This window comes from Salmo salar, chromosome 27 (assembly GCF_965601325.2).
Source record: "Salmo salar chromosome 27, fSalSal1, whole genome shotgun sequence".
Lineage (NCBI taxonomy): Eukaryota > Metazoa > Chordata > Actinopteri > Salmoniformes > Salmonidae > Salmo > Salmo salar.
Window position 1 is genome coordinate 31349410 of NC_138317.1, and position 26315 is coordinate 31375724.

The window sequence follows — 26315 nt, forward strand, 5'->3', positions numbered from 1 at the left end:
TGCATATCCTTTATCTACATACAGTGCCAAACTTCAGGACTTTTACGTAGACATTTTACATAACCTCAGCAAAAAAAGAAACAGCCCTTTTTCAGGACCCTGTCTTTCAAAGAGAATTCGTAAAAATCCAAATAACTTCACAGATCTTTATTGTAAAGGGTTCAAACACTGTCTCCCATGCTTGTTCAATGAACCATAAACAATTAATGAACATGCACCTGTGGAACAGTCATTAAGACACTAACAGCTCACAGACGGTAGGCAATTAAGGTCACTGATATGAAAACTTAGGACAAAGAGGTTTTTCTACTGACTCTGAAAAATACCAAAAGAAAGATGCCCAGGGTCCCTGCTCATCTGCGCAAACGTGCCTTAGGCATGCTGCAAGGAGGCATGAGGACTGCAGATGTGGCCAGGGCAATAAATTGCAATGTCCGTACTGTGAGACGCCTAAGACAGTCCTACAGGGAGACAGGACAGACAGCTGATCGTCCTCGCAGTGGCAGACCACGTGTAACAACACCTGCACAGGATCGGTACATCTGAACATCACACCTGCGGGACAGGTACAGGATGGCAACAACAACTGCCCGAGTTACACCAGGAACGCACAATCCCTCCATCAGTGCTCAGACTGTCCGCAATAGGCTGAGAGAGGCTGGACTGAGGGCTTATAGGCCTGTTGTAAGGCAGGTCCTCACCAGACATCACCGGCAACAATGTCGCCTATGGGCACAAACCCACCGTCGCTGGACCAGACAGGACTGGCAAAAAGTGATCTTCACTGACGAGTCGTGGTTTTGTCTCACAAGGGGTGATGGTCGGATTCGCGTTTATCGTCGAAGGAATGAGTGTTACACCGAGGCCTGTACTCTGGAGCGGGATCGATTTAGAGGATCCGTCATGGTCTGGGGCGGTGTGTCACAGCATCATCGGACTGAGCTTGTTGTCATTGCAGGCAATCTCAACGCTGTGCGTTACAGGGAAGACATCCTCCTCCCTCATGTGGTACCCTTCCTCATCATCCATGAGGAGATGCACTGCAGTACTTAATTCACCCCCCCCCCCCTTTGTTCAGGGACACATTATTAAATTTCTGTTAGTCACATGTCTGAGGAGCTTGTTCTGTTTATGTCTCAGTTGTTGAATCTTGTTATGTTCATACAAATATTTACACATTAAGTTTGCTGAAAATAAACGCAGTTGACAGTGAGAGGACGTTTCTTTTTTTCCTGAGTTTAGAAACGTTTCTAAATAGAGTCCAAAGGACTGAGCAAATCAATATCCCAAGGCCTACGTCCCAAATGGCACCCTATTCCCTATATAGTGCACTACTTTTGACCAGAGCCCATAGGCCCCTACGGATCCCCATAGGCCCTGGTCAAAAGGAGTGCATTATATAGGGAATAGGGTGCCATTTGGGTTGTAACAAAACTGTTAATAACTGTGACCGACCCTGTGCTAAACGTCCACACTCAAACTAGTGCACTGATTGGATCGATCAGTTAATTGATGAGGAAATTTGTTGATTTCTTGACCACATTAGTCGATTTTTAGTGAGTACTAGGATGCACTGTTATATAGACACATCCTCAGTCCTCTGCCAGTCTGTGTGTGTGTGTGTGTTCATCCTTGGCTTTTTGTTAATTAAATTCCTAGCATGACACTGATTGGCTACTTGGCTTTCCATGTCTTTATCTGTAGTTGATTACAGTAAGTGCATCCTGATCAATAAAATGAATGCATTTTCCATATCCTGTTCTTGAATAGTACAGTGCAGGTAGAACCAGTGTTATTTAGTAAGGTGAAACTATCAACAAATTAAAACAAAAGAAACCCTGAGAATGAGGTCCGAGTAGAAGATGGTAAGTTAAAGAATCAGCATGGATTTGAACTTTTATTGTCAATTGATCTTGGAAACATCACAAAAGCCTTGGTGTTTATGATCTAATGATCATTTTCCCAGGTGAGACTCTTTGATTATCTATTATCCATAGTGCAATTATATCATTATATGTGTGGAATGGAATACCGCATTAAACTAAGTATGTTAGCTAACTGTTCGTCCTCTTCTCCAGTTTGGTAGGCTGTTTGGTAGGTTGCTTACTGCATAGGGAGGTGGTTGGTTTGGTGGCTGGTAGGCTGGCTGGTTTGGTGGATGGTAGGCTGGCTGGTTTGGTGGATGGTAGGCTGGCTGGTTTGGTGGATGGTAGGCTGGCTGGTTTGGTGGCTGGTAGGCTGGCTGGTTTGGTGGATGGTAGGCTGGCTGGTTTGGTGGCTGGTAGGCTGGCTGGTTTGGTGGATGGTAGGCTGGTTGGTTTGGTGGCTGGTAGGCTGGCTGGTTTGGTGGATGGTAGGCTGGCTGGTTTGGTGGATGGTAGGCTGGCTGGTTTGGTGGATGGTAGGCTGGCTGGTTTGGTGGCTGGTAGGCTGGCTGGTTTGGTGGATGGTAGGCTGGTTGGTTTGGTGGCTGGTAGGCTGGCTGGTTTGGTGGATGGTAGGCTGGCTGGTTTGGTGGATGGTAGGCTGGCTGGTTTGGTGGATGGTAGGCTGGCTGGTTTGGTGGATGGTAGGCTGGCTGGTTTGGTGGATGGTAGGCTGGCTGGTTTGGTGGATGGTAGGCTGGCTGGTTTGGTGGATGGTAGGCTGGCTGGTTTGGTGGATGGTAGGCTGGCTGGTTTGGTGGATGGTAGGCTGGTTGGTTTGGTGGATGGTAGGCTGGCTGGTTTGGTGGATGGTAGGCTGGCTGGTTTGGTGGATGGTAGGCTGGCTGGTTTGGTGGATGGTCTTCCTCTTGATGATGATGCCTTCTGTTTGACTGCCATTTTCTCAGCCTTCATCTGAAACAGAAACTATGATTATGGCATTCAGGTTTCCAGTCATTCATTTACATGTCATGTGCTCATTTGAGTACCACATTCACACATAAATATACACTACAAAGTACGTGGACACCTGCTCATTGAACATTCATTCCAAAATCATGGGAATTAATATGGAGTTGGTCCCCCTTTTGCTGCTGTAACAGCCTCCACTCTTCTGGGAAGGCTTTCTACTAGATGATGGAACATTGCTGCGGGGACTTGCTTCCATTCAGCCTCAAGAGCATTAGTGAGGTCGGGCACTGATGTTGGGCGATTAGGCCTGGCTCACAGTCGGTGTTCCAATTCATCCCAAAGATGTTCGATAGTGTTGAGGTCAGGGCTCTGTGCAGGCCAGTCAAGTTCTTCCACAACGATCTCAACAAACCATTCTGTATGGACCTCGCTTTGTGCACAGGGGCATTGTCATGCTGAAACAGGAAAGGACCTTCCCCAAACTCTTACCACAAAGTTGGAAGCACAGAATCGTCTAGAATGTCATTGTATGCTGTAGCATTAAGATTTCCCTTCACTGGAACTAAGGGGCCTAGCCCGAACTGAATAACAGCCCCTGACCATTATTCCTCCTCCACCAAACATTTGGCACTATGCATTGGAAAGGTAGTGTTCTCCTGGCAGCCACCAAATCCAGATTCGTCTGTCAGACTGCCAGACGGTGAAGCTTGATTCATCACTCTGGAGAAGTCGTTTCCACTTCTCCAAAGTCCAAAGGAGGCGAGCTTTACACTACTCCAGACGAAGCTTTGCATTGCGCATGGTGATCTTAGGCTTGTGTGCTGCTGCTCGGCCATGGAAACCCATTTCATGAATCTCCCGACGAACAGTTCTTGTGCTGACTTTGCTACCAGAAGAAGTTTGGAACTCTGTAGTGAGTGCTGTAACCGGGGACGACGATTTTTAGCGCTACGCGCTTCAGCACTTGGCGGCCCTATTCCGTGAGCTTGTGTGGCCTACCACTTCGCGGCTAAGTCGTTAGTGCTCCTAGACGTTTCCACTTCACAATAACAGTGCTTATAGTTGACCGGGGCAGCTCTAGCAGGACAGAAATTTGACCTACCGACCTATGACGGTGCCACGTTGAAAGTCACTGAGCTCTTCAGTAACGTCATTCTACTGTCAATGTTTGTCTATGGAGATTGCATGGCGGTGTGCTCAATTTTATACACCTGTCAGCAACGGGTGTGGCTGAAATAGCCGAATCCACTAATTTGAAGGGATGTCCACATACTTTTGTATATACTGTCTAGTGTATTTTATTATAAGACCTTGATTAATTCAACATCATAAGATATCCATTGTACAAAAAAGGGGTGTCTGCAGTAAATATATTGTCAATGAATTGTTATCTTATTTGCTGCACTGTTTGCTCTACATTAAACTACATACAGTGCCTTCAGAAAGTATTCATAGCCCTTGACTTATTCCACAGTGTTACAGCCTGAATGTATTGAAAAAAAAGAATATTCTCACCCATCTACACAACACCCCATAATCACAAAGTGAAAACATGTTTATACATTTTAGCAAATTTATTGAAAATGAAATAAAGAAATATCTCATTTACATATGCATTCACACCCCTGAGTCAATAATTTGTAGAAGCACCTTTGGTGGCATTTATAGCTATGAGTTGTCTTGGGTGTCTGTATCAGCTTTGCACGTCTGGATTTGGGAATTTTCTCTCATTATTCCTTGCAGATTTTGTCAAGCTCTTTTAAGTTAGATGGGGAGCGGTGGTGAACAGCAATCTTCAAGTTTTTCAATGGTATTCATGTCTTGGCTTTGGCTGGGCCACTCAGTGACTTTCACATTCTAGTTCTGAAGCCATTCCAGTGTTGCTTTGGCTGTATGCTTGGGGTCATTGTCCTGTTGGAACGTAAATCTTTGCCCCGGTCTAAGGTTGTTTGCACTCTGAAGCAGGTTCTCATCAAGGAATTGCCTGTATTTGGCACCATTCATTGTTACCTCTATCCGTACCAGTCTCCCAGTTCCTGCCGCTGAAAAGCATCCCCATAGCATGATGCTGCCACCACCATGCTTCACGGTTGGGATGGTGTTAGACGGGTGATGAGTTGTGCCTGGTTTTCTCCAGACATAGCACTTTGCATTCGATCGCTGCAGCGATAGTCCATCTGTAAATAGCCCACCCAATCTACCTACCTCATCCACATATTGTTTTTATTTACTTTGCTGCTCTTTTGCACACCAGTATCACTACTTACACACCATCATCTGCTCATCTATCACTCCAGTGTTAATCTGCTAAATTGTAAATACTTTGCTACAATGGCCTATTTATTTCCATACCTCGTCATGCCATTTGCACACACTGTATATAGAATTTCTTTTTTTTCTATTGTGTTATTGACTGTACGCTTGTTTATTCCATGTGTAACTCTGTGTTTTTGTTTCTGTCGCACTGCTTTGCTTTATCTTGGCCAGGTCGCAGTTGAAAATGAGAACTTGTTCTCAACTAGCCTACCTGGTTAAATAAAGGAGAAATAAATCAAATTAAAATTCAGGCCAAATAGTTACATTACGTCTTTCACATGCCTTTTTACAAACTCCTGGGGTGCGGTCATGTGCCTCTTTCCTTAGGAGTGGCTTCCATCTGGCCACTCTCCCATAAAGCCCAGATTGGTGAAGTGCTGTAGAGACCGTTGTCCTTCTGGCAGGTTCTTCTATCTCAGCCAAGGAACTCTGTAGGAACTCTGACGGACAGAGCTAGGCAGAGTCTGGGTAGTCCATATTTTTTTCAATTTCCTAATGATGGAGACCATTGTGCTCTTGGAAACTTTCAACACTCTAGAAATTGTTTTATACACTTCCCCAAATATATTCCTCATAACAATTCTATCTTGGTGATTTTCAGACAGTTCCTTGGACTTCATGGTATAGTTTCTGCTCTAACATGCACTTCTATGGTTTATTGGCGATTACACAATTTAATGTGCATCCCACCACCTACTATGCAGGATGGAAACAGGATTCCCCCCCAAAAAGGAATAATATATATATATATATATATATATATATATATATATATATATATATATATATATATATATATATATATATATATATATATATATATATAAATATATATATAAATAATATAAATATATAATAAATATATAATATAAAATAAATAATATAAATATATAATATAAAATAAATTATATATATATATTTACCAGGCCTGTTACCAGGCCTCGACGAGTCTCCCCCTTGGTGGCTGACCTGCTGTATGCCACAATATATATATATATATATTGTGGCATACAGCAGGTCAGCCACCAAGGGGGAGACTCGTCGAGGCCTGGTAACAGACGGAGTATACATCAAGAGGCGATGGCTCCATCTGCTGGACGTGCCAGGTCTCGACAGGATCTCCGGCCAGGACTAATTGGGGCTGATTGAGGATTGGTGAGTAATCAACGGCTGATTGCTCACCAGCTGTACAAGTCCCATAAAGCTGCCAGAAGGGCAGCACACAGAGGAGAGACTGGGGGAGGAAAGGACTCCCATATAGTTGGGGGCGGTACCAGAGGTAACAGGAGGGAGTTCAGTTTTGATATCCCACAGGATACAGCAAGACGCAGAGCCCAGAACACGGTATCCAGGAGAGGGTCTCTTGGGGAGACCTATTCTTTTGGACTATTATTTTAATAAACACCTTTGAAACTCAGCTAATCCTACTCTGTCCTTGTCTGATCTGTGTAAACGTTTTGACACAACCCCCTGGTCTGCCACAATATATAAAGTATACAGTGAGGGAAAAAAGTACTTGATCCCCTGCTGATTTTGTACGTTTGCCCACTGACAAAGAAATGATCAGTCTATCATTTTAAATGGTAGGTTTATTTGAACAGTGAGAGACAGAATAACAACAACAAAAATCCAGAAAAACGCATGTCAAAAATGTTATAAAAAAAGATTTGCATTTTAATGAGGGAAATAAGTATTTGACCCCTCTGCAAAACATGACTTAGTACTTGGTGGCAAAACCCTTGTTGGCAATCACAGAGGTCAGACGTTTCTTGTAGTTGGCCACCAGGTTTGCACACATCTCAGGAGGGATTTTGTCCCACTCCTCTTTGCAGATCTTCTCCAAGTCATTAAGGTTTCGAGGCTGACGTTTGGCAACTCGAACCTTCAGCTCCCTCCACAGATTTTCTATGGGATTAAGGTCTGGAGACTGGCTAGGCCACTCCAGGACCTTAATGTGCTTCTTCTTGAGCCACTCCTTTGTTGCCTTGGCCGTGTGTTTTGGGTCATTGTCATGCTGGAATACCCATCCACGACCCATTTTCAATGCCCTGGCTGAGGGAAGGAGGTTCTCACCCAAGATTTGACGGTACATGGCCCCGTCCATCGTCCCTTTGATGCGGTGAAGTTGTCCTGTCCCCTTAGCAGAAAACACCCCCAAAGCATAATGTTTCCACCTCCATGTTTGACGGTGGGGATGGTGTTCTTGGGGTCATAGGCAGCATTCCTTCTCCTCCAAACATGGCGAGTTGAGTTGATGCCAAAGAGCTCCATTTTGGTCTCATCTGACCACAACACTGTCACCCAGTTGTCCTCTGAATCATTCAGATGTTCATTGGCAAACTTCAGACGGGCATGTATATGTGCTTTCTTGAGCAGGGGGACCTTGCGGGCGCTGCAGGATTTCAGTCCTTCACGGCGTAGTGTGTTACCAATTGTTTTCTTGGTGACTATGGTCCCAGCTGCCTTGAGATCATTGACAAGATCCTCCCGTGTAGTCAACTTGGGTCAAATGTTTCGGGTAGCCTTCCACAAGCTTCCCACAATACGTTTGGTGAATTTTGTCCCATTCCTCCTGTTATAGTGTGGACACTATATAAATAATGACATGGTTATTATTGGTATTGACCGTGACCTTTCCCTTTTGATGATGTCATCACTAAGAGTGAGTTCTGTGCAATGTGATTCTACCACCGGTGGAGTGGGCTATATAGTTCTGCTATATTTGTACCGTTTGTACCTGGCAATACACCTTTAGGTTTGGGTTGAAAGTAAAGGAAAGTAATATCGAAATGCGTGTGGTCATTCCTTGTCAAGTTACTACACCTTTTTGGCGACGAGGATAAAACTTTATCAACTTGTACAGGGCGAGGTGCTAGCTAGCTAAGAAACAGTGGAGGTAGTCAGTTAGCTAGCTAGCTTAATGAGCGACGGAGAGCAGGTGCCGCAGCAGCAAGTGAAAATCGCTAACGAGGATCAAGGACAAGTTGGCGTTATAATGGCAATGTTTGGGACTATCACTGAGTTTGTGGAAGAGAACGAGGACTGGACGGAATATGTGGAAAGGTTGGGACACTTTTTCTTGGCAAATGGAATCATAGATGAGGCTAAACAGCGCTCTATTCTCTTGAGTGTGTGTGGGGATAAAACCTACAAGCTAATGAGGAATTTGGCTACACCATGGAGACCGGGAGAAATTCCTTTTGGGGATCTAGTTGCTCTCGTTCAGACTCACCACAATCCAAAGCCGTCAGTGATTGTCCAGAGGTTCAAGTTTAACTGCCACCTCAAGGGATGGAGATGGCCGCTAGTAATGTGAAAAATATTCAAAAGGCCAACAGTGAAAGTTGTGCAGTACATCAGGTGACAAAAGAGGTGGCAGGAAAAAGGGGAAAAGCAGTGGAATGTTTCAGATGTGGAGGGACACATTATGGTAACAACTGTAAGTTCATGGAGACTGTCTGTCACAATTGCAACAAAAAGGGACATTTAGCAAAAAAATGCAGGGGTCCTAGGAGCAAGCCAGAGGGTGGGCGGACTGGGCTGGGCAAGTTCACAGCACCAAAGCCTCAGTCAGCAGCGCACCACCTAGAGAGCACAGAGGAGGAGGAAGAGCATTGTTCCTACAACATGTTTAATGTGAGGGAGCCGCGCGCAGAGCCTATCGATGCTACAGTGGAGGTAGATGGAAAGCAGATGAGGATGGAGGTTGACACGGGGGCCTCTGCCTCTGTCATAAGTGAGGAGACATACAAACAAAAATGGGGCTCAAGACAGGCTTCTGCCCTCACACCGGCAGGGATCAGACTGCGTACGTACACCGGGGAGACCATACCATTGCTTGGGGCTCTAGAGGTGGACATTGCATACAACAGCCAGGAAGCGAGAGCACGGCTCCTGGTGGTGAAAGGGAATGGGCCTAGTTTACTAGGGCGTGACTGGCTAAACAAAATACAACTGAGTGACTGAGGATGTCATTCAAAAGTACCCAGAGATTTTCAAAGATGAACTGGGCACACTGCAGGGCACTGCAGTTAAGCTGTTCGTGGATCCTCAGGCCGAGCCTTGCTTTTTCAAGCCCAGGACAGTGCCTTACGTCATGAAAAAGAAAGTGGAAGATGAGTTGGAGCGGCTGCAGGAAGCAAACATCATTACTCCCGTTCAGTTCTCCCGCTGGGCAGCTCCTATCGTTCCCGTTCTGAAAAGTGACGGCACGGTGCGTATATGTGGGGACTACAAACTCACCATCAACAGGGCCTCTAAGCTAGATGCTTACCCGCTGCCACGGGTGGAGGACTTGTTCGCGACACTGGCAGGAGGCAAGACGTTCTCAAAGCTTGACATGAGTCACGCCTACCAACAGCTCCTCCTGGACGAGGACTCAAAAGAGTATGTCACAGTGAACACGCAAAAAGGCTTGTTCAGGTACAACCGCTTGGTTTTCGGAGTGGCGTCCAGCCCAGCCATTTTCCAGAGGACAATGGACAATCTGCTGCAGGGGATCCCTCATGTAGCAGTGTACCTGGATGACATCCTGGTTACAGGGGAGACGGAGGAGGAGCACCTCCACCATCTGGACCAGGTGTTAAAGAGATTCTCTGAGGCAGGGCTGCGCCTGAAGCGTAGCAAGTGCACATTCCAAGCACAGAGTGTGACATACCTAGGTCACAAGATCACAGCGCAGGGTCTGTGTCCTGTGGAGGACAAAGTCAGGGCAATCAAGGATGCTCCAAACCCCAAGAATGGGTCAGAGCTCAGGTCGTTCCTGGGCATGGTGAACTACTATGGTAAGTTCCTCCCGGAACTGTCAACAGTGTTGGCTCCACTTTATCAGTTGCTCCACAAAGACTGTAAATGGAAGTGGGGGCCAGCACAAGAGAAAGCTTTCAAGGAAGTGAAAGCACTACTACAATCAGCACAACTTCTGGTTCATTTTGACCAAGACAAAGAGACCATCCTGTCATGTGATGCCTCACCCTATGGCGTCGGGGCAGTACTCTCTCATCAGATGGAGGACGGGTCAGAGAGACCCATTGGATTCGTATCACGTATGCTGACGAGTGCTGAGAAGGGTTATTCAGTTAGACAAGGAAGGTCTGGCCATAGTCTTTGCTGTGAAACGCTTCCATCAGTACCTCTACGGTCGTCATTTCACCATACGCACTGACCACAAACCACTGATGAGCCTTTTTAGTGAATCAAGATGCATTCCGCCCATGGCTTCAGCAAGGTTACAGCGCTGGGCCCTGACACTGTGAGCTTACCAGTACACGATAGTGTATAGAGCGGGGAAGGACAATGCAAATGCAGACGCGCTCAGCCGTCTCCCGCTACCAGAGATGCCTGCCACAACTGTGGTGCCTCCCGAGACAATTTTCCTAATGGAGAGATTGTCAAACTCACCTGTGAATGCCAAACAGATCAAACAGTGGACAGACCGGGATCCTATCCTGTCCCAAGTGAAAAGATTCCTGATGCAGGGTTGGCCTCCTGTCATAGAGGATGATGGACTAAGACCTTATGCAAAGCGCAAAACTGAGCTGAGTGTGCAGGATGGCTGCATACTCTGGGGGTCCAGAGTGGTTGTTCCACCCCCTGGCCGTGCACAAGTCATGGATGAGGCCGGGTGCCTCCCGGATGAAAAGTTTAGCCAGATCTTACATCTGGTGGCCTAACATGGATCAGGAGGTAGAAGACAAAGTTAAATCATGTTCTGAGTGCCAGATCAACCAGAAGATGGCGCCACCCGCGCCACTACATCTGTGGGAGTGGCCTGACCGCCCATGGTCCAGGCTGCATATAGATTTTGCAGGCCCTTTCATGGGTCACATGTTCCTTGTCATGGTGGACGTACACTCCAAGTGGCTGGAGGCGCACATCATGAGCAACATCACAGCGACCACAACCATCGAAAAGCTTCGGCAGGTGTTTTCAACCCATGGTCTGCCGGACTCTCTGGTGTCCGACAACGCAACAACGTTTACCTGTGACTTGTTCCAAGAATTCATGCGGAGAAACGGGATCCGCCATGTCCGCAGTGCCCCGTTTCACCCGGCCTCAAACGACTTAGCGGAGCGGGCTGTGCAGACACTGAAAGAGGGGCTCAAAAGGATGACTGGGGGAACCATCACAACTAAGCTCTCTCGGTTCTTGTTCCAGTACCGCATCACGCCAAAAACAACAACAGGACAGGCTCCAGCGGTGATGTTAATGGGCAGAAAGCCAAAAGCTCACCTGGATCTACTGTGTCCGAACATCAGAGCACGAGTGGAACGGAAGCAGGAGAAACAAAAAGAGAGACATGACCACCACACAAGGGAGAGACAGTTAAAACCCAATGACACTGTCTACATCCGCAACTTCACAAGCAGCCAACGCTGGTTGCCAGGTATCATTCTAAGTCAGAGTGGTCCCGTCTCCTTTGTGGTCAAACTGACTGATGGTCGAGTCATGTGCAGACACCAGGACCATCTCCGCCTGCGCTATGACAAAGACAAGACCATGTTTTCAGACAGAACAGCTGTGGGTGGTAGTATACAAGTTGAAATCCCACAGGAAACAGCATCTGAGGAACAGGGGCATTCAGTGGTTCCAGCAAAGGGTGATGGACATTCTCTCACAAACACCCAACCCGCTCCTGTGCCCTCAGACCCAGCTCCACTGGGACACGCCTTACCTGTGTCTCGTAGCACACCAGGAGTACTGCGCAGATCACAGCGTAGTCACAAGACTCCTGAAAGACTAACTCTGTAGTTGAGACTGAGAGACTCGTGGTGTTATTGTTTGTTTGGAGCAGCAGACCGAGTTGAAAAGAAATAAGAACTGTCATTTTGTTGTTGTGGTGTAGTAAAGAAAAGAAAACACTGATGTGGTTTACTTGTTAACCTTATGTTTTCCTTACAGGGGGGATTTAAATTGAGGGGGGAGAAGTGTTATAGTGTGGACACTATATAAATAATGACATGGTTATTATTGGTATTGACCGTGACCTTTCCCTTTTGATGATGTCATCACTAAGAGTGAGTTCTGTGCAATGTGATTCTACCACCGGTGGAGTGGGCTATATAGTTCTGCTATATTTGTACCGTTTGTACCTGGCAATACACCTTTAGGTTTGGGTTGAAAGTAAAGGAAAGTAATATCGAAATGCGTGTGGGCATTCCTTGTCAAGTTACTACACCTCCTGACAGAGCTGATGTGACTGAGTCAGGTTTGTAGGCCTCTTTGCTCGCACACGCTTTTTCAGTTCTGCCCACAAATTTTCTATAGGATTGAGGTCAGGCTTTGTGATGGCCACTCCAATACTTTGACTTTGTTAACCTTAACTTCTCTAGGGCCGGCGGGACGAAATCGTCCCACCTACGTAACAGCCAGTGGAATCCTGTGGCGCGTTATTCAAATACCTTAGAAATGCTATTACTTCAATTTCTCAAACATATGACTATTTTACACCATTTTAAAGACAAGACTCTCCTTTATCTAACCACACTCTCCGATTTCAAAAAGGCTTTACAACGAAAGCAAAACATTAGATTATGTCAGTAGAGTACCCAGCTAGAATTAATCAGACACCCACTTTTCAAGCTGGCATATAATGTCACAAAAACCCAGAAGACATCTAAATGCAGCTCTAACCTTTGATGATCTTCATCAGATGACACACCTAGGACATTATGTTATACAATACATGCATGTTTTGTTCAATCAAGTTCATATTTATATCAAAAAACATCTTTTTACATTAGCATGTGACGTTCAGAACTAGCATACCCCCCGCAAACTTCCGGTGAATTTACATAATTTTTTAACTAAATTACTCACGATAAACGTTCACAAAAAGCATAACAATTATTTTAAGAATTATAGATACAGAACTCCTCTATGCACTCGATATGTCCGATTTTAAAATAGCTTTTCGGTGAAAGGACATTTTGCAATATTCTCAGTAGATAGCCCGGCATCACAGGGCTAGCTATTTAGACACCCAGCAAGTTTAGCACTCACCAAAGTCAGATTTACTATAAGAAAAATGTTATTATCTTTGGTGTTCTTCGTCAGAATGCACTCCCAGGACTTCTACTTCAATAACAAATGTTGGTTTGGTCCCAAATAATCCATAGTTATATCCAAACAGCGGCGTTTTGTTTGTGCGTTCAAGACACTATCCGAAAGGGTAAAAAAGGGTGACGAGCATGGCGCATTTCGTGACAAAAAAATTCTAAATATTCCATTACCGTACTTCGAAGCATGTCAACCGCTGTTTAAAATCAATTTTTATGCCATTTTTCTCGTAAAAATAATATTCCGACCGGGAATCTGCATTTAGGTAAACAGACGAAAGAAAATAAAGCACGGGGTCGACTCGGGCACGCGCCTAAGCCCATTGTCCTCTGATCGGCCACTTGACAAAAGCGTAAAATGTGTTTCAGCCTGGGGCTGCCTCGATATCATTCAGCTTTTTCCCGGGCTCTGAAAGCCTATGGGAGCCGTAGGAAGTGTCACGTTACAGCAAAGATCCTCAGTCTTCAATAAAAAGAGCCAAGATGAACAACAACTTGTCAGACAGGCCACTTCCTGTACAGAATCTTCTCAGGTTTTTGCCTGCCATATGAGTTCTGTTATACTCACAGACAACATTCAAACAGTTTTAGAAACTTTAGGGTGTTTTCTATCCAAAGCCAATAATTATATGCATATTCTAGTTACTAGGCAGGAGTAGTAACCAGATTAAATCGGGTACGTTTTTTATCCGGCCGTGTCAATACTGCCCCCTACCCCCAACAGGTTAAGCCATTTTTCACAACTTTGGAAGTAAGCTTGGGGTCAATGTCCATTTGGAAGACCCATTTGCGACCAAGCTTTAACTTCCTGACTGATGTCTTGAGATGTTGCTTCAATATATCCACATAATTTTCCTCCTTCATGATGCCATCTATTTTGTGAAGGTCACAAGGCCCTCCTGCAGCAAAGCATCCCCACAACATTATTACAACTCTGCAACACAATGGTAGGGATTAACTGAGCTGGGCTTGGGTCATTGATAAGTCATTGTCTCAACGCAGCCATATAATGCTGTGAAAGGATCCGGGAACCCCAATTATTCAGGTGGATCCTATTCACCTTATAAAACGTGTTTTGTTTCCAAAAGGTATCGAAATGATCAACAAAAGTTACACCCTGCAATTATCATGTAGCCAGTTGTAAAGAGAAAGCATCCTGCTAAAGCGTTCAATGCCATGATTCAGAGAGGGCACATGGCCAGATATGATGGGTATTTTATTAGTGTCTAGCAGAGAATCAATCAGCCCCTTTGCTGTCATACACCCCTTTGCTATGAGACTCCAAATTCAGCTCAGGTGCATCCAATTTCCTTTGATCATCGTTGAGATGTCACTACAACTTGATTGGAGTCCACCTGTAGCCAATTCAATTGTTTGGACCTGATTTAGAAAGAAACACACCTGTCTATATAAGGTCCCACAGTTGGCAGTGCATGTGAAGGAGGAGCTACGGAAAGACCTTGGGAAAGGAAGATGGCGGAAGTGGTTGATGAGTTCGAATTAAGCAGCGTGTCGAGTAAATGTGGTGAAGACGAATGTTCTGAATGGACAACAGTAATATTGAAAACTGGAACAAAAAGGAAATTGTCTACAATTGCAGTGGAGGATACGTGTGTAAATGGTAATGAATCGCTTCTTTTTGGGATGCGGTTGTTGAGTAAGGATGGAGGTGTTAAATGGTGAAGTATGTGCTTGGAAAAGTGGAGTCTGTCAGAGTGACCAGAAGTGATCTTATTTTGATTAATTGTATTTCTGACGAGCCGACTGAAGATTGGAGTGAGCCTCAAAAGAATCCGGACAACAGAAGTTTTGTTTTGAACTTCAGAGAAGAACACCCATCGAAGGTGTCATCTCAGGGGTGACGACGGATGTTCAGGTTGAATACCTGAAGAGAATTCCTGGTGTGGTTGGTGCCCGGCGTCTGACCCGCTGGTTGAATGGGGGGGAAAAAATAAAGTCTGTCGGTCTTGTTGTTTTTTGATAAAGAGCAATTACCTACACATGTGAAGTTTGGTTATGTAAGATACTGCAATTGAGTCAATTGGAGGTGTACCTGTGGATGTATTTCACGGCCTACCTTCAAACTCAGTGCCTCTTTGCTTGACATCATGGGAAAATCAAAAGAAATCAGCCAAGACCTCAGAAAAACAATTGTGGACCTCCGCAAGTCTGGTTCATCCTTGGGAGCAATTTCCAAACGCCTGAAGGTACCACGTTCATCTGTACAAACAATAGTACGCAAGTATAAACACCATGGGACCACGCGCCGTCATACCCCTCAGGAGGAGATGCATTCCATCTCCTAGAGATGAACGTACTTTGGTGCGAGAAGTGCAAATCAATCCCAGAACAACAGCAAAGGACCTTGTGAAGATGCTGGAGGAAACCGGTACAAAAGTATCTACAAGCTTGTGGAAGGCTACCCGAAACGCTTAAACCAAGTTAAACAATTTAAAGGCGATGCTACCAAATACTAATTGAGTGTATGTAAACTTCGAACTCACTGGGAATGTGATGAAAGAAATAAAAGCTGAAATAAATCATTCTCTCTACTATTATTCTGACATTTCACATTCTTAAAATAAAGTGGTGATCCTAACTGACCTAACACAGGGACTTTTTACTAGGATTAAATGTCAGGAATTGTGAAAAACTGAGTTTACATGTATTTGGCTAAGGTATGTAAACTTCCCACTTCAACTGTACATGTCTACCTCGGTAACCTCATTGCTGCTATTCCTGCATTTCAGTTGCATGCCTCCTTGCACTTTCAATTTGCCTTCATTGCACATTTAGACTTGCCATTTGTATTTGTAATTTGCCTTCATTGCACATTTTTCATCCCACTTATTAATAACATACATTGTATTTAATTGTTTCACTTGTAAATGTTTTGCTTTCTTTTATTTGCACTTCTAGTCAGATGCTAACTGCATTTCATTGTGCTGTACTTGTTCAATGACAATAAAGTTGAATCTAATCTTCTGCTAAGCTTCCCAGTAAAGCAATGAAAACAATCAAGCATCCGAGAAAAGTGCTAAAAAATAGCCCACATTAACATATGTAGCTTAATAAGTTTCATGAAATCAATAACTTGCTAGAAACAGATGACAATCATTCTGACTAATCTCTCAAACTCACTTAGCTAATACTTTTTATGATACAGTGATAACAATATGGTTATAATATCTACAGAAAAGACAGAAATGCCAATGGTGGAGGTGTTGCTGTTTATATTCAGAACCACATTCCTGTAAAGCTTAGAGAGGAGCTCATGTTAAATACTGTTGAAGTAATGTGGCTACAGGTTTATCTGCCTCACCTAAAGCCCATTCTTGTGGGAAACTGCTATAGACCACCAAGTGCTAACAGTCAGTATCTGGATAACGTGTGAAATGCTTGATAATGTATGTGTTATCAACCTAGAGCTATATTTTCTGGGTGATTTAAATATTGACCTGCTTTCATCAAGCTGCCCACTCAAGAAAAAGCTTCAAACTGTAACCAGTGGCTGCAACCTGGTTCAGGTTATCAGTCAACCTACAGTACCAGGGTAGCTACAAACAGCACAGGAATGAAATCATCAACATGTATTAATCACATCTTTACTAATGCAGCAGAAAATAGCTTTAAAGCAGTATCCAAATCCATCGGATGTAGTGATCACAATATACAGTGGGGGGAAAAAGTATTTGATCCGCTGCTGATTTTGTACGTTTGCCCACTTACAAAGAAATGATCAGTCTATAATTTTAATAGTAGGTTTATTTGAACAGTGAGAGACAGAATAACAACAACAAAAATCCAGAAAAACGCATGTCAAAAATGTTATAAAATGATTTGCATTTTAATGAGGGAAATAATTATTTGACCCCTCTGCAAAACATGACTTAGTACTTGGTGGCAAAACCCTTGTTGGCAATCACAGAGGTCAGACATTTCTTGTAGTTGGCCACCAGGTTTGCACACACAAAAACACCCCCAAAGCATAATGTTTCCACCTCCATGTTTGACGGTGGAGATGGTGTCCTTGGGGTCATAGGCAGCATTCCTCCTCCTCCAAACACGGCGAGTTGAGTTGATGCCAAAGAGCTCCATTTTGGTCTCATCTGACCACAACACTTTCACCAGTTGTCCTCTGAGTCATTCAGATGTTCATTGGCAAACTTCAGACGGGCATGTATATGTATTCTTGAGCAGGGGGACCTTGCGGGCGCTGCAGGATTTCAGTCCTTCACGGTGTAGTGTGTTACCAATTGTTTTCTTGGTGACTATGGTCCCAGCTGCCTTGAGATCATTGACAAGATCCTCCCGTGTAGTTCTGGGCTGATTCCTCACCGTTCTCATGATCATTGCAACTCCACAAGGTGAGATCTTGCATGGAGCCCCAGGGCGAGGGAGATTGACAGTTCTTTTGTGTTTCTTCCATTTGCGAATAATCGCACCAACTGTTGTCACCTTCTCACCAAGCTGCTTGGCGATGGTTTTGTAGCCCATTCCAGCCTTGTGTAGGTCTACAATCTTGTCCCTGACATCCTTGGAGAGCTCTTTGGTCTTGGCCATGGTGGAGAGTTTGGAATCTGATTGATTGATTGCTTCTGTGGACAGGTGTCTTTTTTACAGGTAACAAGCTGTGGTTAGGAGCACTCCCTTTAAGAGTGTGCTCCTAATCTCAGCTCGTTACCTGTATAAAAGACACCTGGGAGCCAGAAATCTTTCTGATTGAGAGGGGGTCAAATACTTATTTCCATCATTGAAATGCAAATCAATTTATAACATTTCTGACATGCGTTTTTCTGGATATTTTTGTTGTTATTCTGTCTCTCACAGTTCAAATAAACCTACTATTAAAATTATAGACTGATCATTTCTTTGTCAGTGGGCAAACATACAAAATCAGCAGGGGATCAAATAGTTTTTTCCCCCACTGTAGTAGCCATATATAAGAAAACCAAAGTTTCAAAGGCTGGGCCTAATAGTGTATAAGAGGTCATACGGTACGTTTTGTAGTGATTCCTATGTTGTTGATGTAAAGCAACCAGACACTGCACTTGACACATTTATGAAAGTGCTTATTCCAGTTACTAATAAGCATGCACCCATTAAAAAAATGACTGTAAAAACTTAAATCCTCCATGGATTGATGAGGAATTGAAAAATGGTATGGTTGAGAGGGATGAGGCAAACGGAATTGCAAATAAGTCTGGCTTCACAATTTTTGCAAATGCACTGCAAATTGAGAAATCAGGTGACTGAGTAAAAAGTAGTACAAACTATACTATGAAACAAAGAAATTATATAAAGAATTATAGTACAAAGCTTTGGAGCACTTTAAATTACATTTTAGGAAAAAAGACAAACTCAGTTTCATCATTCATTGAATCAGATGGCTCATTCATCACAAAACCCACTGATATTGCCAATTACTTAAATGTTTTTTCATTGACAAGATTAGCAAATTTAAGCATGACATGCCAGCAACAAACGCTGACACTACACATTCAAGAATAGTAAAGCCCCCTTTACTGGCTCAAATAGCAGACCAATCAATCAACCTGTTACCTGCCCTAGGTAAACTTTCAGAAAAAAATGTATATTGCTATTTTACTGTAAACAAATTGACAACAGACTTTCAGGACACTTATAGGGAAGGATATCCGAAAAGCTCGGCACTTACACAAATGACTGATGATTGGCTGAGAGAAATTGATGATACAAAGATTGTGGGAGCTGTCATGTTAGACTCAGTGCAGCTTTTGACATTATCGATCATCGTCTGCTGCTGGAAAAACATACGTGTTGTGGCTTTAAACCCCCTGCTATATTGTGAATAAAGAGTTACCTGTCTAACAGAACACAAAGGGTGTTCTTTAATGTAAGTCTCTCCAACATAATCAAGGTAGAATCAGGAATTCCTTAAGGCAGCTGTCTAGGCCCCTTACTTTAAAAAATATTTACTAATGACATGCCACTGGCTTTAAGTAAATTGAGCATGTTGAGCATGTTAAGCATTAAAAAAAAAAAATTACATGAAATTGAGAATGTTGAGGTGACTAGACTGCTTGGAGTAACCCTGGATTGTAAACTGTCATGGTAAAAACATGTTGATACAACAGTAGCTAAGATGGGTAGAAGTCTGTCCATAATAAAGCACTGCTCTACCTTCTTAACACTATCAACAAAGCAGGTTCTACAGGCCCTAGGTTTGTTGCACCTGGACTACTGTTCAGTCGTGTGGTCAGGTACCATGAAAAGGGACCTCGGAAAATGAGAATTGGCTCAGAAAGGGGGCCGCACGGCTGGCCCTTATATGTACATGGAGCGCTAACATTAATAATTTGCATGTGAATCTCCCATGGCTCGAAGTGGAGGAGAGATTGACTTCATCACTACTTGTTTTTATAAGATGTGTTGATGTAACAGTTTTGCTTCCGTCCCTCTCCTCGCCCCTACCTGGGCTTGACCAGGGACCCTCTGCACACATCAACAACTGCCTCCCACGAAGCATCGTTACCCATCGCGCCACAAAATCTGTGGCCCTTGCAGAGCAAGGGGAACAAATACTTCAAGGTCTCAGAGCGAGTGACGTCACCAATTGAAACGCTGTTAGTGCGTACCCCGCTAACTAGCTAGCCATTTCACATCGGTTACATTGACATGCTGAAAGCACCGAGGTGTCTGTTTAAACTACTAGCACACAGCTCGGACACCCATGGATACCCCAAAACACATGCCACCAGAGGTCTCTTCACAATCCCCAAGTCAAGAACAGACTATGGGAGGCGCACAGTACTACATAGAGTCATGACTACATGGAATTATATTCCACATCAGGTAACTGATGCAAGCAGTGGAATCAGATTTAAAAAACAGATAAAAATACACCTTATGTTACAGTGGGGACTGTGAAGAGACACACACACAGACACGCTTACACATACACATGATAAGACACGCGCACTACACACACGTACACACTAGCGGACTGGCCGTCGGGAGCACTGGGACATTTCCGGTGGCCTGAGGTAACTCACTCCTGCCGTGAATAGTCAACTTGACCAGCGATAATATAGCAAGCAGGAATGATTTGACTGAGAATCTCAGACTCTCAGTCTCTTGCTGCAGTGTCCCCTCGCGCGCCCCAAATGACATCAGGTCTCTCCGCGACGCACATAGCAACCGTCTACCTGCTTCTCTACCGAAAACATTTTAGACAAGTCTCACGGCGAAATGGACAGTCAGAAAAGGAAAGGTGGAGCAGAGAGGGAGAAAATAAAAAAGAGAAAGGCCCTTGCCACAGACGCAGCTAAATGCTGCAAAATAAGCGACACTAGCTAAAACACACACACACGACACCCAGCATGGCTAGCTAAGTAGCCTAGCAAATAATATTAACACAACGGCCGGTAGGCTAAACAGTTTGCACGTTTTACATCTTCGTGGAGGAATTATATCATAGTAATGACTGCAGCATAGCGATCATAATATGACATTGAACGCAATATGTTTCAACTAGTAAAAAACTGTAAACCTAAACTATGGACTTGCCAGCATTCGGTCATGACATTTTTACATTTTAATCATTTAGCAGATGCTCTTATCCAGAGCGACTTACAGTAGTGAATGCATAAAAAAAATATATATAATAATTATTTTAAAAAAATTCATAAAAAAAAAATACAATTGGGACTGGCCCCCCGTGGGAATCGAACCCACAACCCTGGCGTTGCACACACCATGCTGGCGTTGCAAACACCATGCTCTACCAACTGAGCCTCAGGGAAGACTCATGCCACATAAGCTAGGGAAAGTGCACATACACTGTACAGCGAAACAGGCTACCATAACGTAACCATAATACACCCATGAACGTAACACAGTAGCCTGTGTGACACAGCACAGGCAATGACAAAGCTCATTAGCTCCATTAGTACCAACATTACAAGTTACTACAATAATATACAGCTCTGGGAAAAATGAAGAGGCCACTCCAAATTAAGAGACCACGCTTCATTTTTCCAGAGCTGTATTAATGTAGCCTACTGTCATGATGTTGCCCTCTTTGGGTACAGCGAGCACCATCCCCCTCTCCATCCCCCCTTCACCAGACTCTGTAAGAGAGGTCGTCAATTCCTATGAGGAGACCCTCTCCTCATGGCCACAGTATAGAGAGAGTGAGTTTTCATAGAGAAGACAAAGGAATTTCTTCCACCTCACAGAACTGGAGAACCAAATAACATTTATGTTCTAGAGAAGGTATAAAAGATCAGTGAAGAATCCAGCTACGAACTGGTCCGTTTGGTACAATTTTGTATAACTTATGAGAGACAATACCGCCACATTACCATAACCATGTTTATAGAAGAGTCTCAGGTATGAGACTTACATCTAATGGTTGTATAAAATGAATGAATAAGGATGAAACTGTTTGTGAAATTGTGTAATGTGATTTTGGACTGTTTAATGAAGGGAACTCCAATTCCCTTTGGAGTTTAACTAAATCAGAGGACCGCCCATGAGCACAGTTATGGTCTGGCGTCATGGGCCAGGCCCTTTTCTGCTCTTCCGAATAAAACCCCCACCTAGGTTTTCTATCACCAGACCAGCTTACCTCGATAACGAGAGGGCCAAGGTTTGAGACCATGCATTTCTCTTGCTGAACTTTTAACCATACCACGTGGTTAAACTCTTAGACTATCGATACCGACAGAATAAGAACAAGCCTTTGATATTAATTACTAGTCTGCAGCTATGAATTCGGTATCATTGAATGCGAAGACCGACAACCACCGAAACAGCCATTCTATAACGACATGAATGAATGTTACTCTGAACTATACATTCTAACCACGACGGAGAGAGAGAGAGAGAGCGGACAGACTCTCCAACAGAAACAAACTTTTCAACAGAGATCCCGACGACACACTGAGCGTAAATATAGATATTGATTGCAGTTATTCCCTAATTAAGACAATTGATGTATGGATGACTCATAGTTTGTGAAGGATAGCTGGAGTGATGCTTGAATCAGTGACCATGCAATTCCTTGGCAGCAACTAAATGGGGATCCTTAATAAATACAATATACTTCTGTAAATGAGATATATCTGTATTTCATTTTCAATAAATTTCCAACAGTTTCTAAAAACATGTTTTCACTTTGTCATTACGGGGCTACTGTTAGTAGATGGGTCAGAGAAAAAAATATATTTAATCCATTTTGAATTCAAGCTGTAACACAACGAAATGTGGAATAAGTCAAGGTGTATGAATACTTTCTGAAGGCACAGTATGTGTCGCTCTGCTTCCTTGATCTCACTTATTTTTCATCTGTACAATTCTGTTTCTACTGCGCTTTGCTGGCCTCCAGTGTTTCATTAGAGAACTGTCCTCCTCACCCTCTCCTGGTAGCGTCTCTCAAAGTACGCCATGTCTTCTTCATCTCTGGTGCTGAGGTCAGACAGAGACCTGGTCACAGACGTCACTGAACTCTCCTCTACATATCAGAGGGAAACTATTCAATTAACGCAATACATCTATTATGAGACAAATATCATCTCTGTTTAGGATTTCTATATGAGCCATAGCAGGGTTTCCCTAACTCGGTCCTGCCCCCCCCCCCCCCGACCCCCCCCCCCCCCCCCCCAGCACTACACAGTTGATTAAAATAACCAACTCATAATCAAGCTTAGACGATTTGAACCTGCTGTGTAGTACTACGGCAGGGGCGGGACCGAGTTTTGGAAATGCTGACCGTTACACTCATTAGGCATTTCATAGTCTCTCCTGGCCACCCTTCCAAAGATTGTACGTGAGAAGCATGTGCTTCCCAGGCTAGACATTTCAAAGCACAGTCATAATTATGTCCCCCAAAGCCTCCTATAGCTTGGTTGGGTTCTGACCTTTAGGTCCTGAGGCTGCTGCTGGTCCTGAGGCTGCTGCTGGTCCTGAGGCTTTCTCAAACACATGCTCCTGGAAAGCTCTTGGTTGTTGAGACGACAGAACACACAGGTGAGGGGCACCTACGTAGGCACACGCATGCACAAGGTCAAGGGTAACAATTAGATATCTCATATCTAAGGCTGAAATTAGACTCATTAGATAGACTGGGATGCCTTTGCTGTAATTCATCTTGTGACTGTCTCTTGTCAGTGAGTCTGTGATGCAGCCTGGAGGTCTCACCTGCCCCGCTATCGTCCAGTCTCAGGTACCCGTCAGCCAGGGAGCTGAACCCTGTCAGACCCCCCATGGCTGCGTATGGAACGTCTCTGCCCACCGGACGACCCCGGGCCTCCCGTTCTGCTTTCGTCTCCACCAGCGTCCGGTGGGCGGAGCTGGGCTGGCCACACCCACAGCTGTAGGGGCTCCAGAACCCAGAGCAGGATGAGCCTGAGGACAGAGAGAGAAGAGGAGAGGTAGGTCAATGTGGCCTCAACCACACCCTATACAACACTGACACTACTTTCAACACAACAAATTGGAAGTCAGGGAGTATAGAAGGAGTATTATAACAATGCCTCAGTGCTTCAGCGAGGGGACAACTGAGACTCACATTTCCCACAGAGGTGTTCTGAGGTCTCACTGTGGTCGTAGACAGAGTGTTTGCACCTGCAGCGTACAGGCTGTGACCCGTTCAGGTGCACGTACTGAAAGGCCAAACACCGACACCCTTGCACCCGGCATGGTAGTGCTATCGGGCGCTCCGAAGGAACCTCCTCAAAGTCTGTCTGATGCTGTTTGTACCTGGAGGGATTCAACCCAAGACAAGTGTAGCGATTAAGAAGGATAGCTGGAGTGATGCTTGAATCAGTGACCATGCAATTCCTGGGAAACCATGCTTCCTCCTCAGCCATAAAGGTTCAGACCACTTTGCAGAGGTCATAGTGCACTTCCATTTTGGCGGCACACAATTAATGAACTAATCACAGTGTTGTATTAGCAATGGAGGATGTTGCTAAAGCGTACCTGTGTGTGCAGAAGCAAGGTGTCTCTGGGCCGATGAGTTTACAGTCTATTCCCCCTGGCACTCCAAAGCTCACATACAGCCTGTTGTGTAGTCTCTGGGGAAACACTGTTCTCTTGTACTCTTCATATTCCTCTGGGGAGAATAGTCTGCCGCCATCGTCTTCACCCACGATCCTGACACACATCAACAGGCACCACAGCACAGGGGTATGATTACAAGTATATATATCTTTTTTAAATGATTTTCTTTTGCAATTTAGTACAAAACAAGAACACAGAACAAAAAAGAACACAAAAACACAGCTGACAGACATATGAAATGAAGTAATGCTTAAGTAAGACATGGGACAAGAATAGAGCAACAGTGACAGTTACAACAAACCTTTTCCAAGTTAATGGTGTTCATGATTAGTAGTTCTGATCATTGAGTAGCCTGATTCTGCAAATGATTAATTTCCCATTTCCTCCTCAAATATAACACTGATACACAAGTAGAATGGTGAACTAGACATTCACACTCCAAAGCTTATACTTTCAACTTCATTACAGTTCCACCTATGTAGTCTCATTAGATTGATCTGCTGAGCAAGGAAAGGAAGGAAGGCTAGTGTAAAATAAACAGACTCCAAAAAAATGCCATTGGTGACATTCTACATACAAGGGATGTGTGCACTTTCTAAATTGTCTGAAGGCAAACATAACAAAACAAATAGGCCTATAAAGTCAGTCAGGTGACAGAGGAACATTTCAGCAGTGCTCCAGACTGAATATAATCCTAGAATACATTTTCATTGGCAAGCAAGACAAACCTCCTGTACTCCAGATAGTCGTCCACTGCCTTAGATGCAGTCTTGTCAAGACATATTCTCTCCATCGCTCAAGTTTTCAGACGCTGTTTTAGCTAAATGATGTTGTAAAATCCTTCAACTCTTCGACTTAAGTCCTGTGCTCGTATCCGGTTGAGCACCAAGCGTCCACGTTGCTAAGCGATCTGCACCATTCTCCCCCTTTCCTTTCTCTCTCCTCGCTTTAGGCTGGTGGTCGGGAACCTTGTCCTTGGTTTATTCTTTCAGTGGGTCATATGCCATCCATTCATTCATTTCCAAAAGTATTACAATCAGCTAAGAATTTTTTTTGTAATCTAGCGTTTTTTTCTCTCAATATTGCCACGAGGATGAATTCTCAAACTGGACCTCCACGGTCACATGTTTATTTATGCCAGAGAGGCGAAACGTGAGGGATAATTGCATGGAGATCAATTTGTCAATGAGAGCGTCGAATTTGGATAACAAAACATGTAATGGCTTATTTAATACGTGTGGCATATTTGATCAAATAGAAGTTTCGTAATGATTAGGTTGTTACGAGTGTACTGATATAGGTAGCATACCTCGACATCCCGGTAACTGAGAAGAAGAAAAAACGTTATATATAGGCAGTTGTGCCTGGTCGTCACTAGTTGCAACAAACACAAATCATAATCCCCGCCTATTTCTACAATTTATTTTCTCAAAATGTGATCTTAAACCTAACCTTAAACACAATGCTAACGTTATGCATGACCCTAACCTTATAAGACCACAAAGCTCATTTTTGTTTTTGTGAAATGTAACGATATTCATTTTTCTACCTTGTGGCTGTGGTAACTAGTGGAAAACCGTCGTGGTCCTGCGTATCTGCCCTCTCATTGGCTAGAATGGTGCCACCTGATCTTGCCTCCTTCCAACTGTATCCATTATTTTCATCGTTAGAGCGACCGCTATAGTATCTGGTCAATTTAATCAAAGATTATAAACTGTCTCTCCGCCCGAGGGAGTCGGTGTTCACAAAGCGGCACGGCTGCCTGTCTAGCACCCGCCTATCCTTTCTTTGGATTGGTGGTAACTTCTGTATGGTAAATATTCGATGAGGGTTGTTGACGTTAACCGCCTGTAATCAAGAGAGAGATGCTGGCCTCATGACATGAATATGCATAGCCAACTCAAGACAACTCCAAAATAAAGTTTTTTTTTAATTAATTTTTTTAAGTTGCCCGGGATGTCACGTGTCCTACATATATCAGTAACTTGTAACAACTTAAGGTTAAGCCTTGTGAAACTTCTAATCGATCATATAAACCTCACGTAGCAAATGTTTTTTT

The 26315-nt window shown here is 44.0% G+C and overlaps 1 protein-coding gene across 3 annotated transcripts; it reads right to left on the minus strand.

Annotated features, from left to right (window-relative positions):
* Positions 1-1865: 1865 nt before the first annotated feature.
* fam221a (family with sequence similarity 221 member A) lies at positions 1866-26315 on the minus strand. 3 transcript variants are annotated; one of them, XM_082970206.1, is made up of 8 exons: positions 25806-26315; positions 24985-25581; positions 24176-24349; positions 23763-23953; positions 23393-23599; positions 23113-23232; positions 22609-22706; positions 1866-2840 (listed from the first exon to the last, which is right to left on the minus strand). In XM_082970206.1, exons 2-8 carry the CDS (start codon positions 25047-25049, stop codon positions 2055-2057), a joined length of 1641 nt encoding a protein of 546 aa, XP_082826332.1. In that variant the 5' UTR covers positions 25050-25581; positions 25806-26315; the 3' UTR covers positions 1866-2054. The 3 variants fall into 3 exon arrangements, with proteins under 3 accessions (XP_082826332.1, XP_082826331.1, XP_014033841.2); XM_082970205.1 differs by having other exon boundaries at positions 24985-26315; XM_014178366.3 differs by lacking the exon at positions 22609-22706 and having other exon boundaries at positions 2702-2840; positions 24985-26315.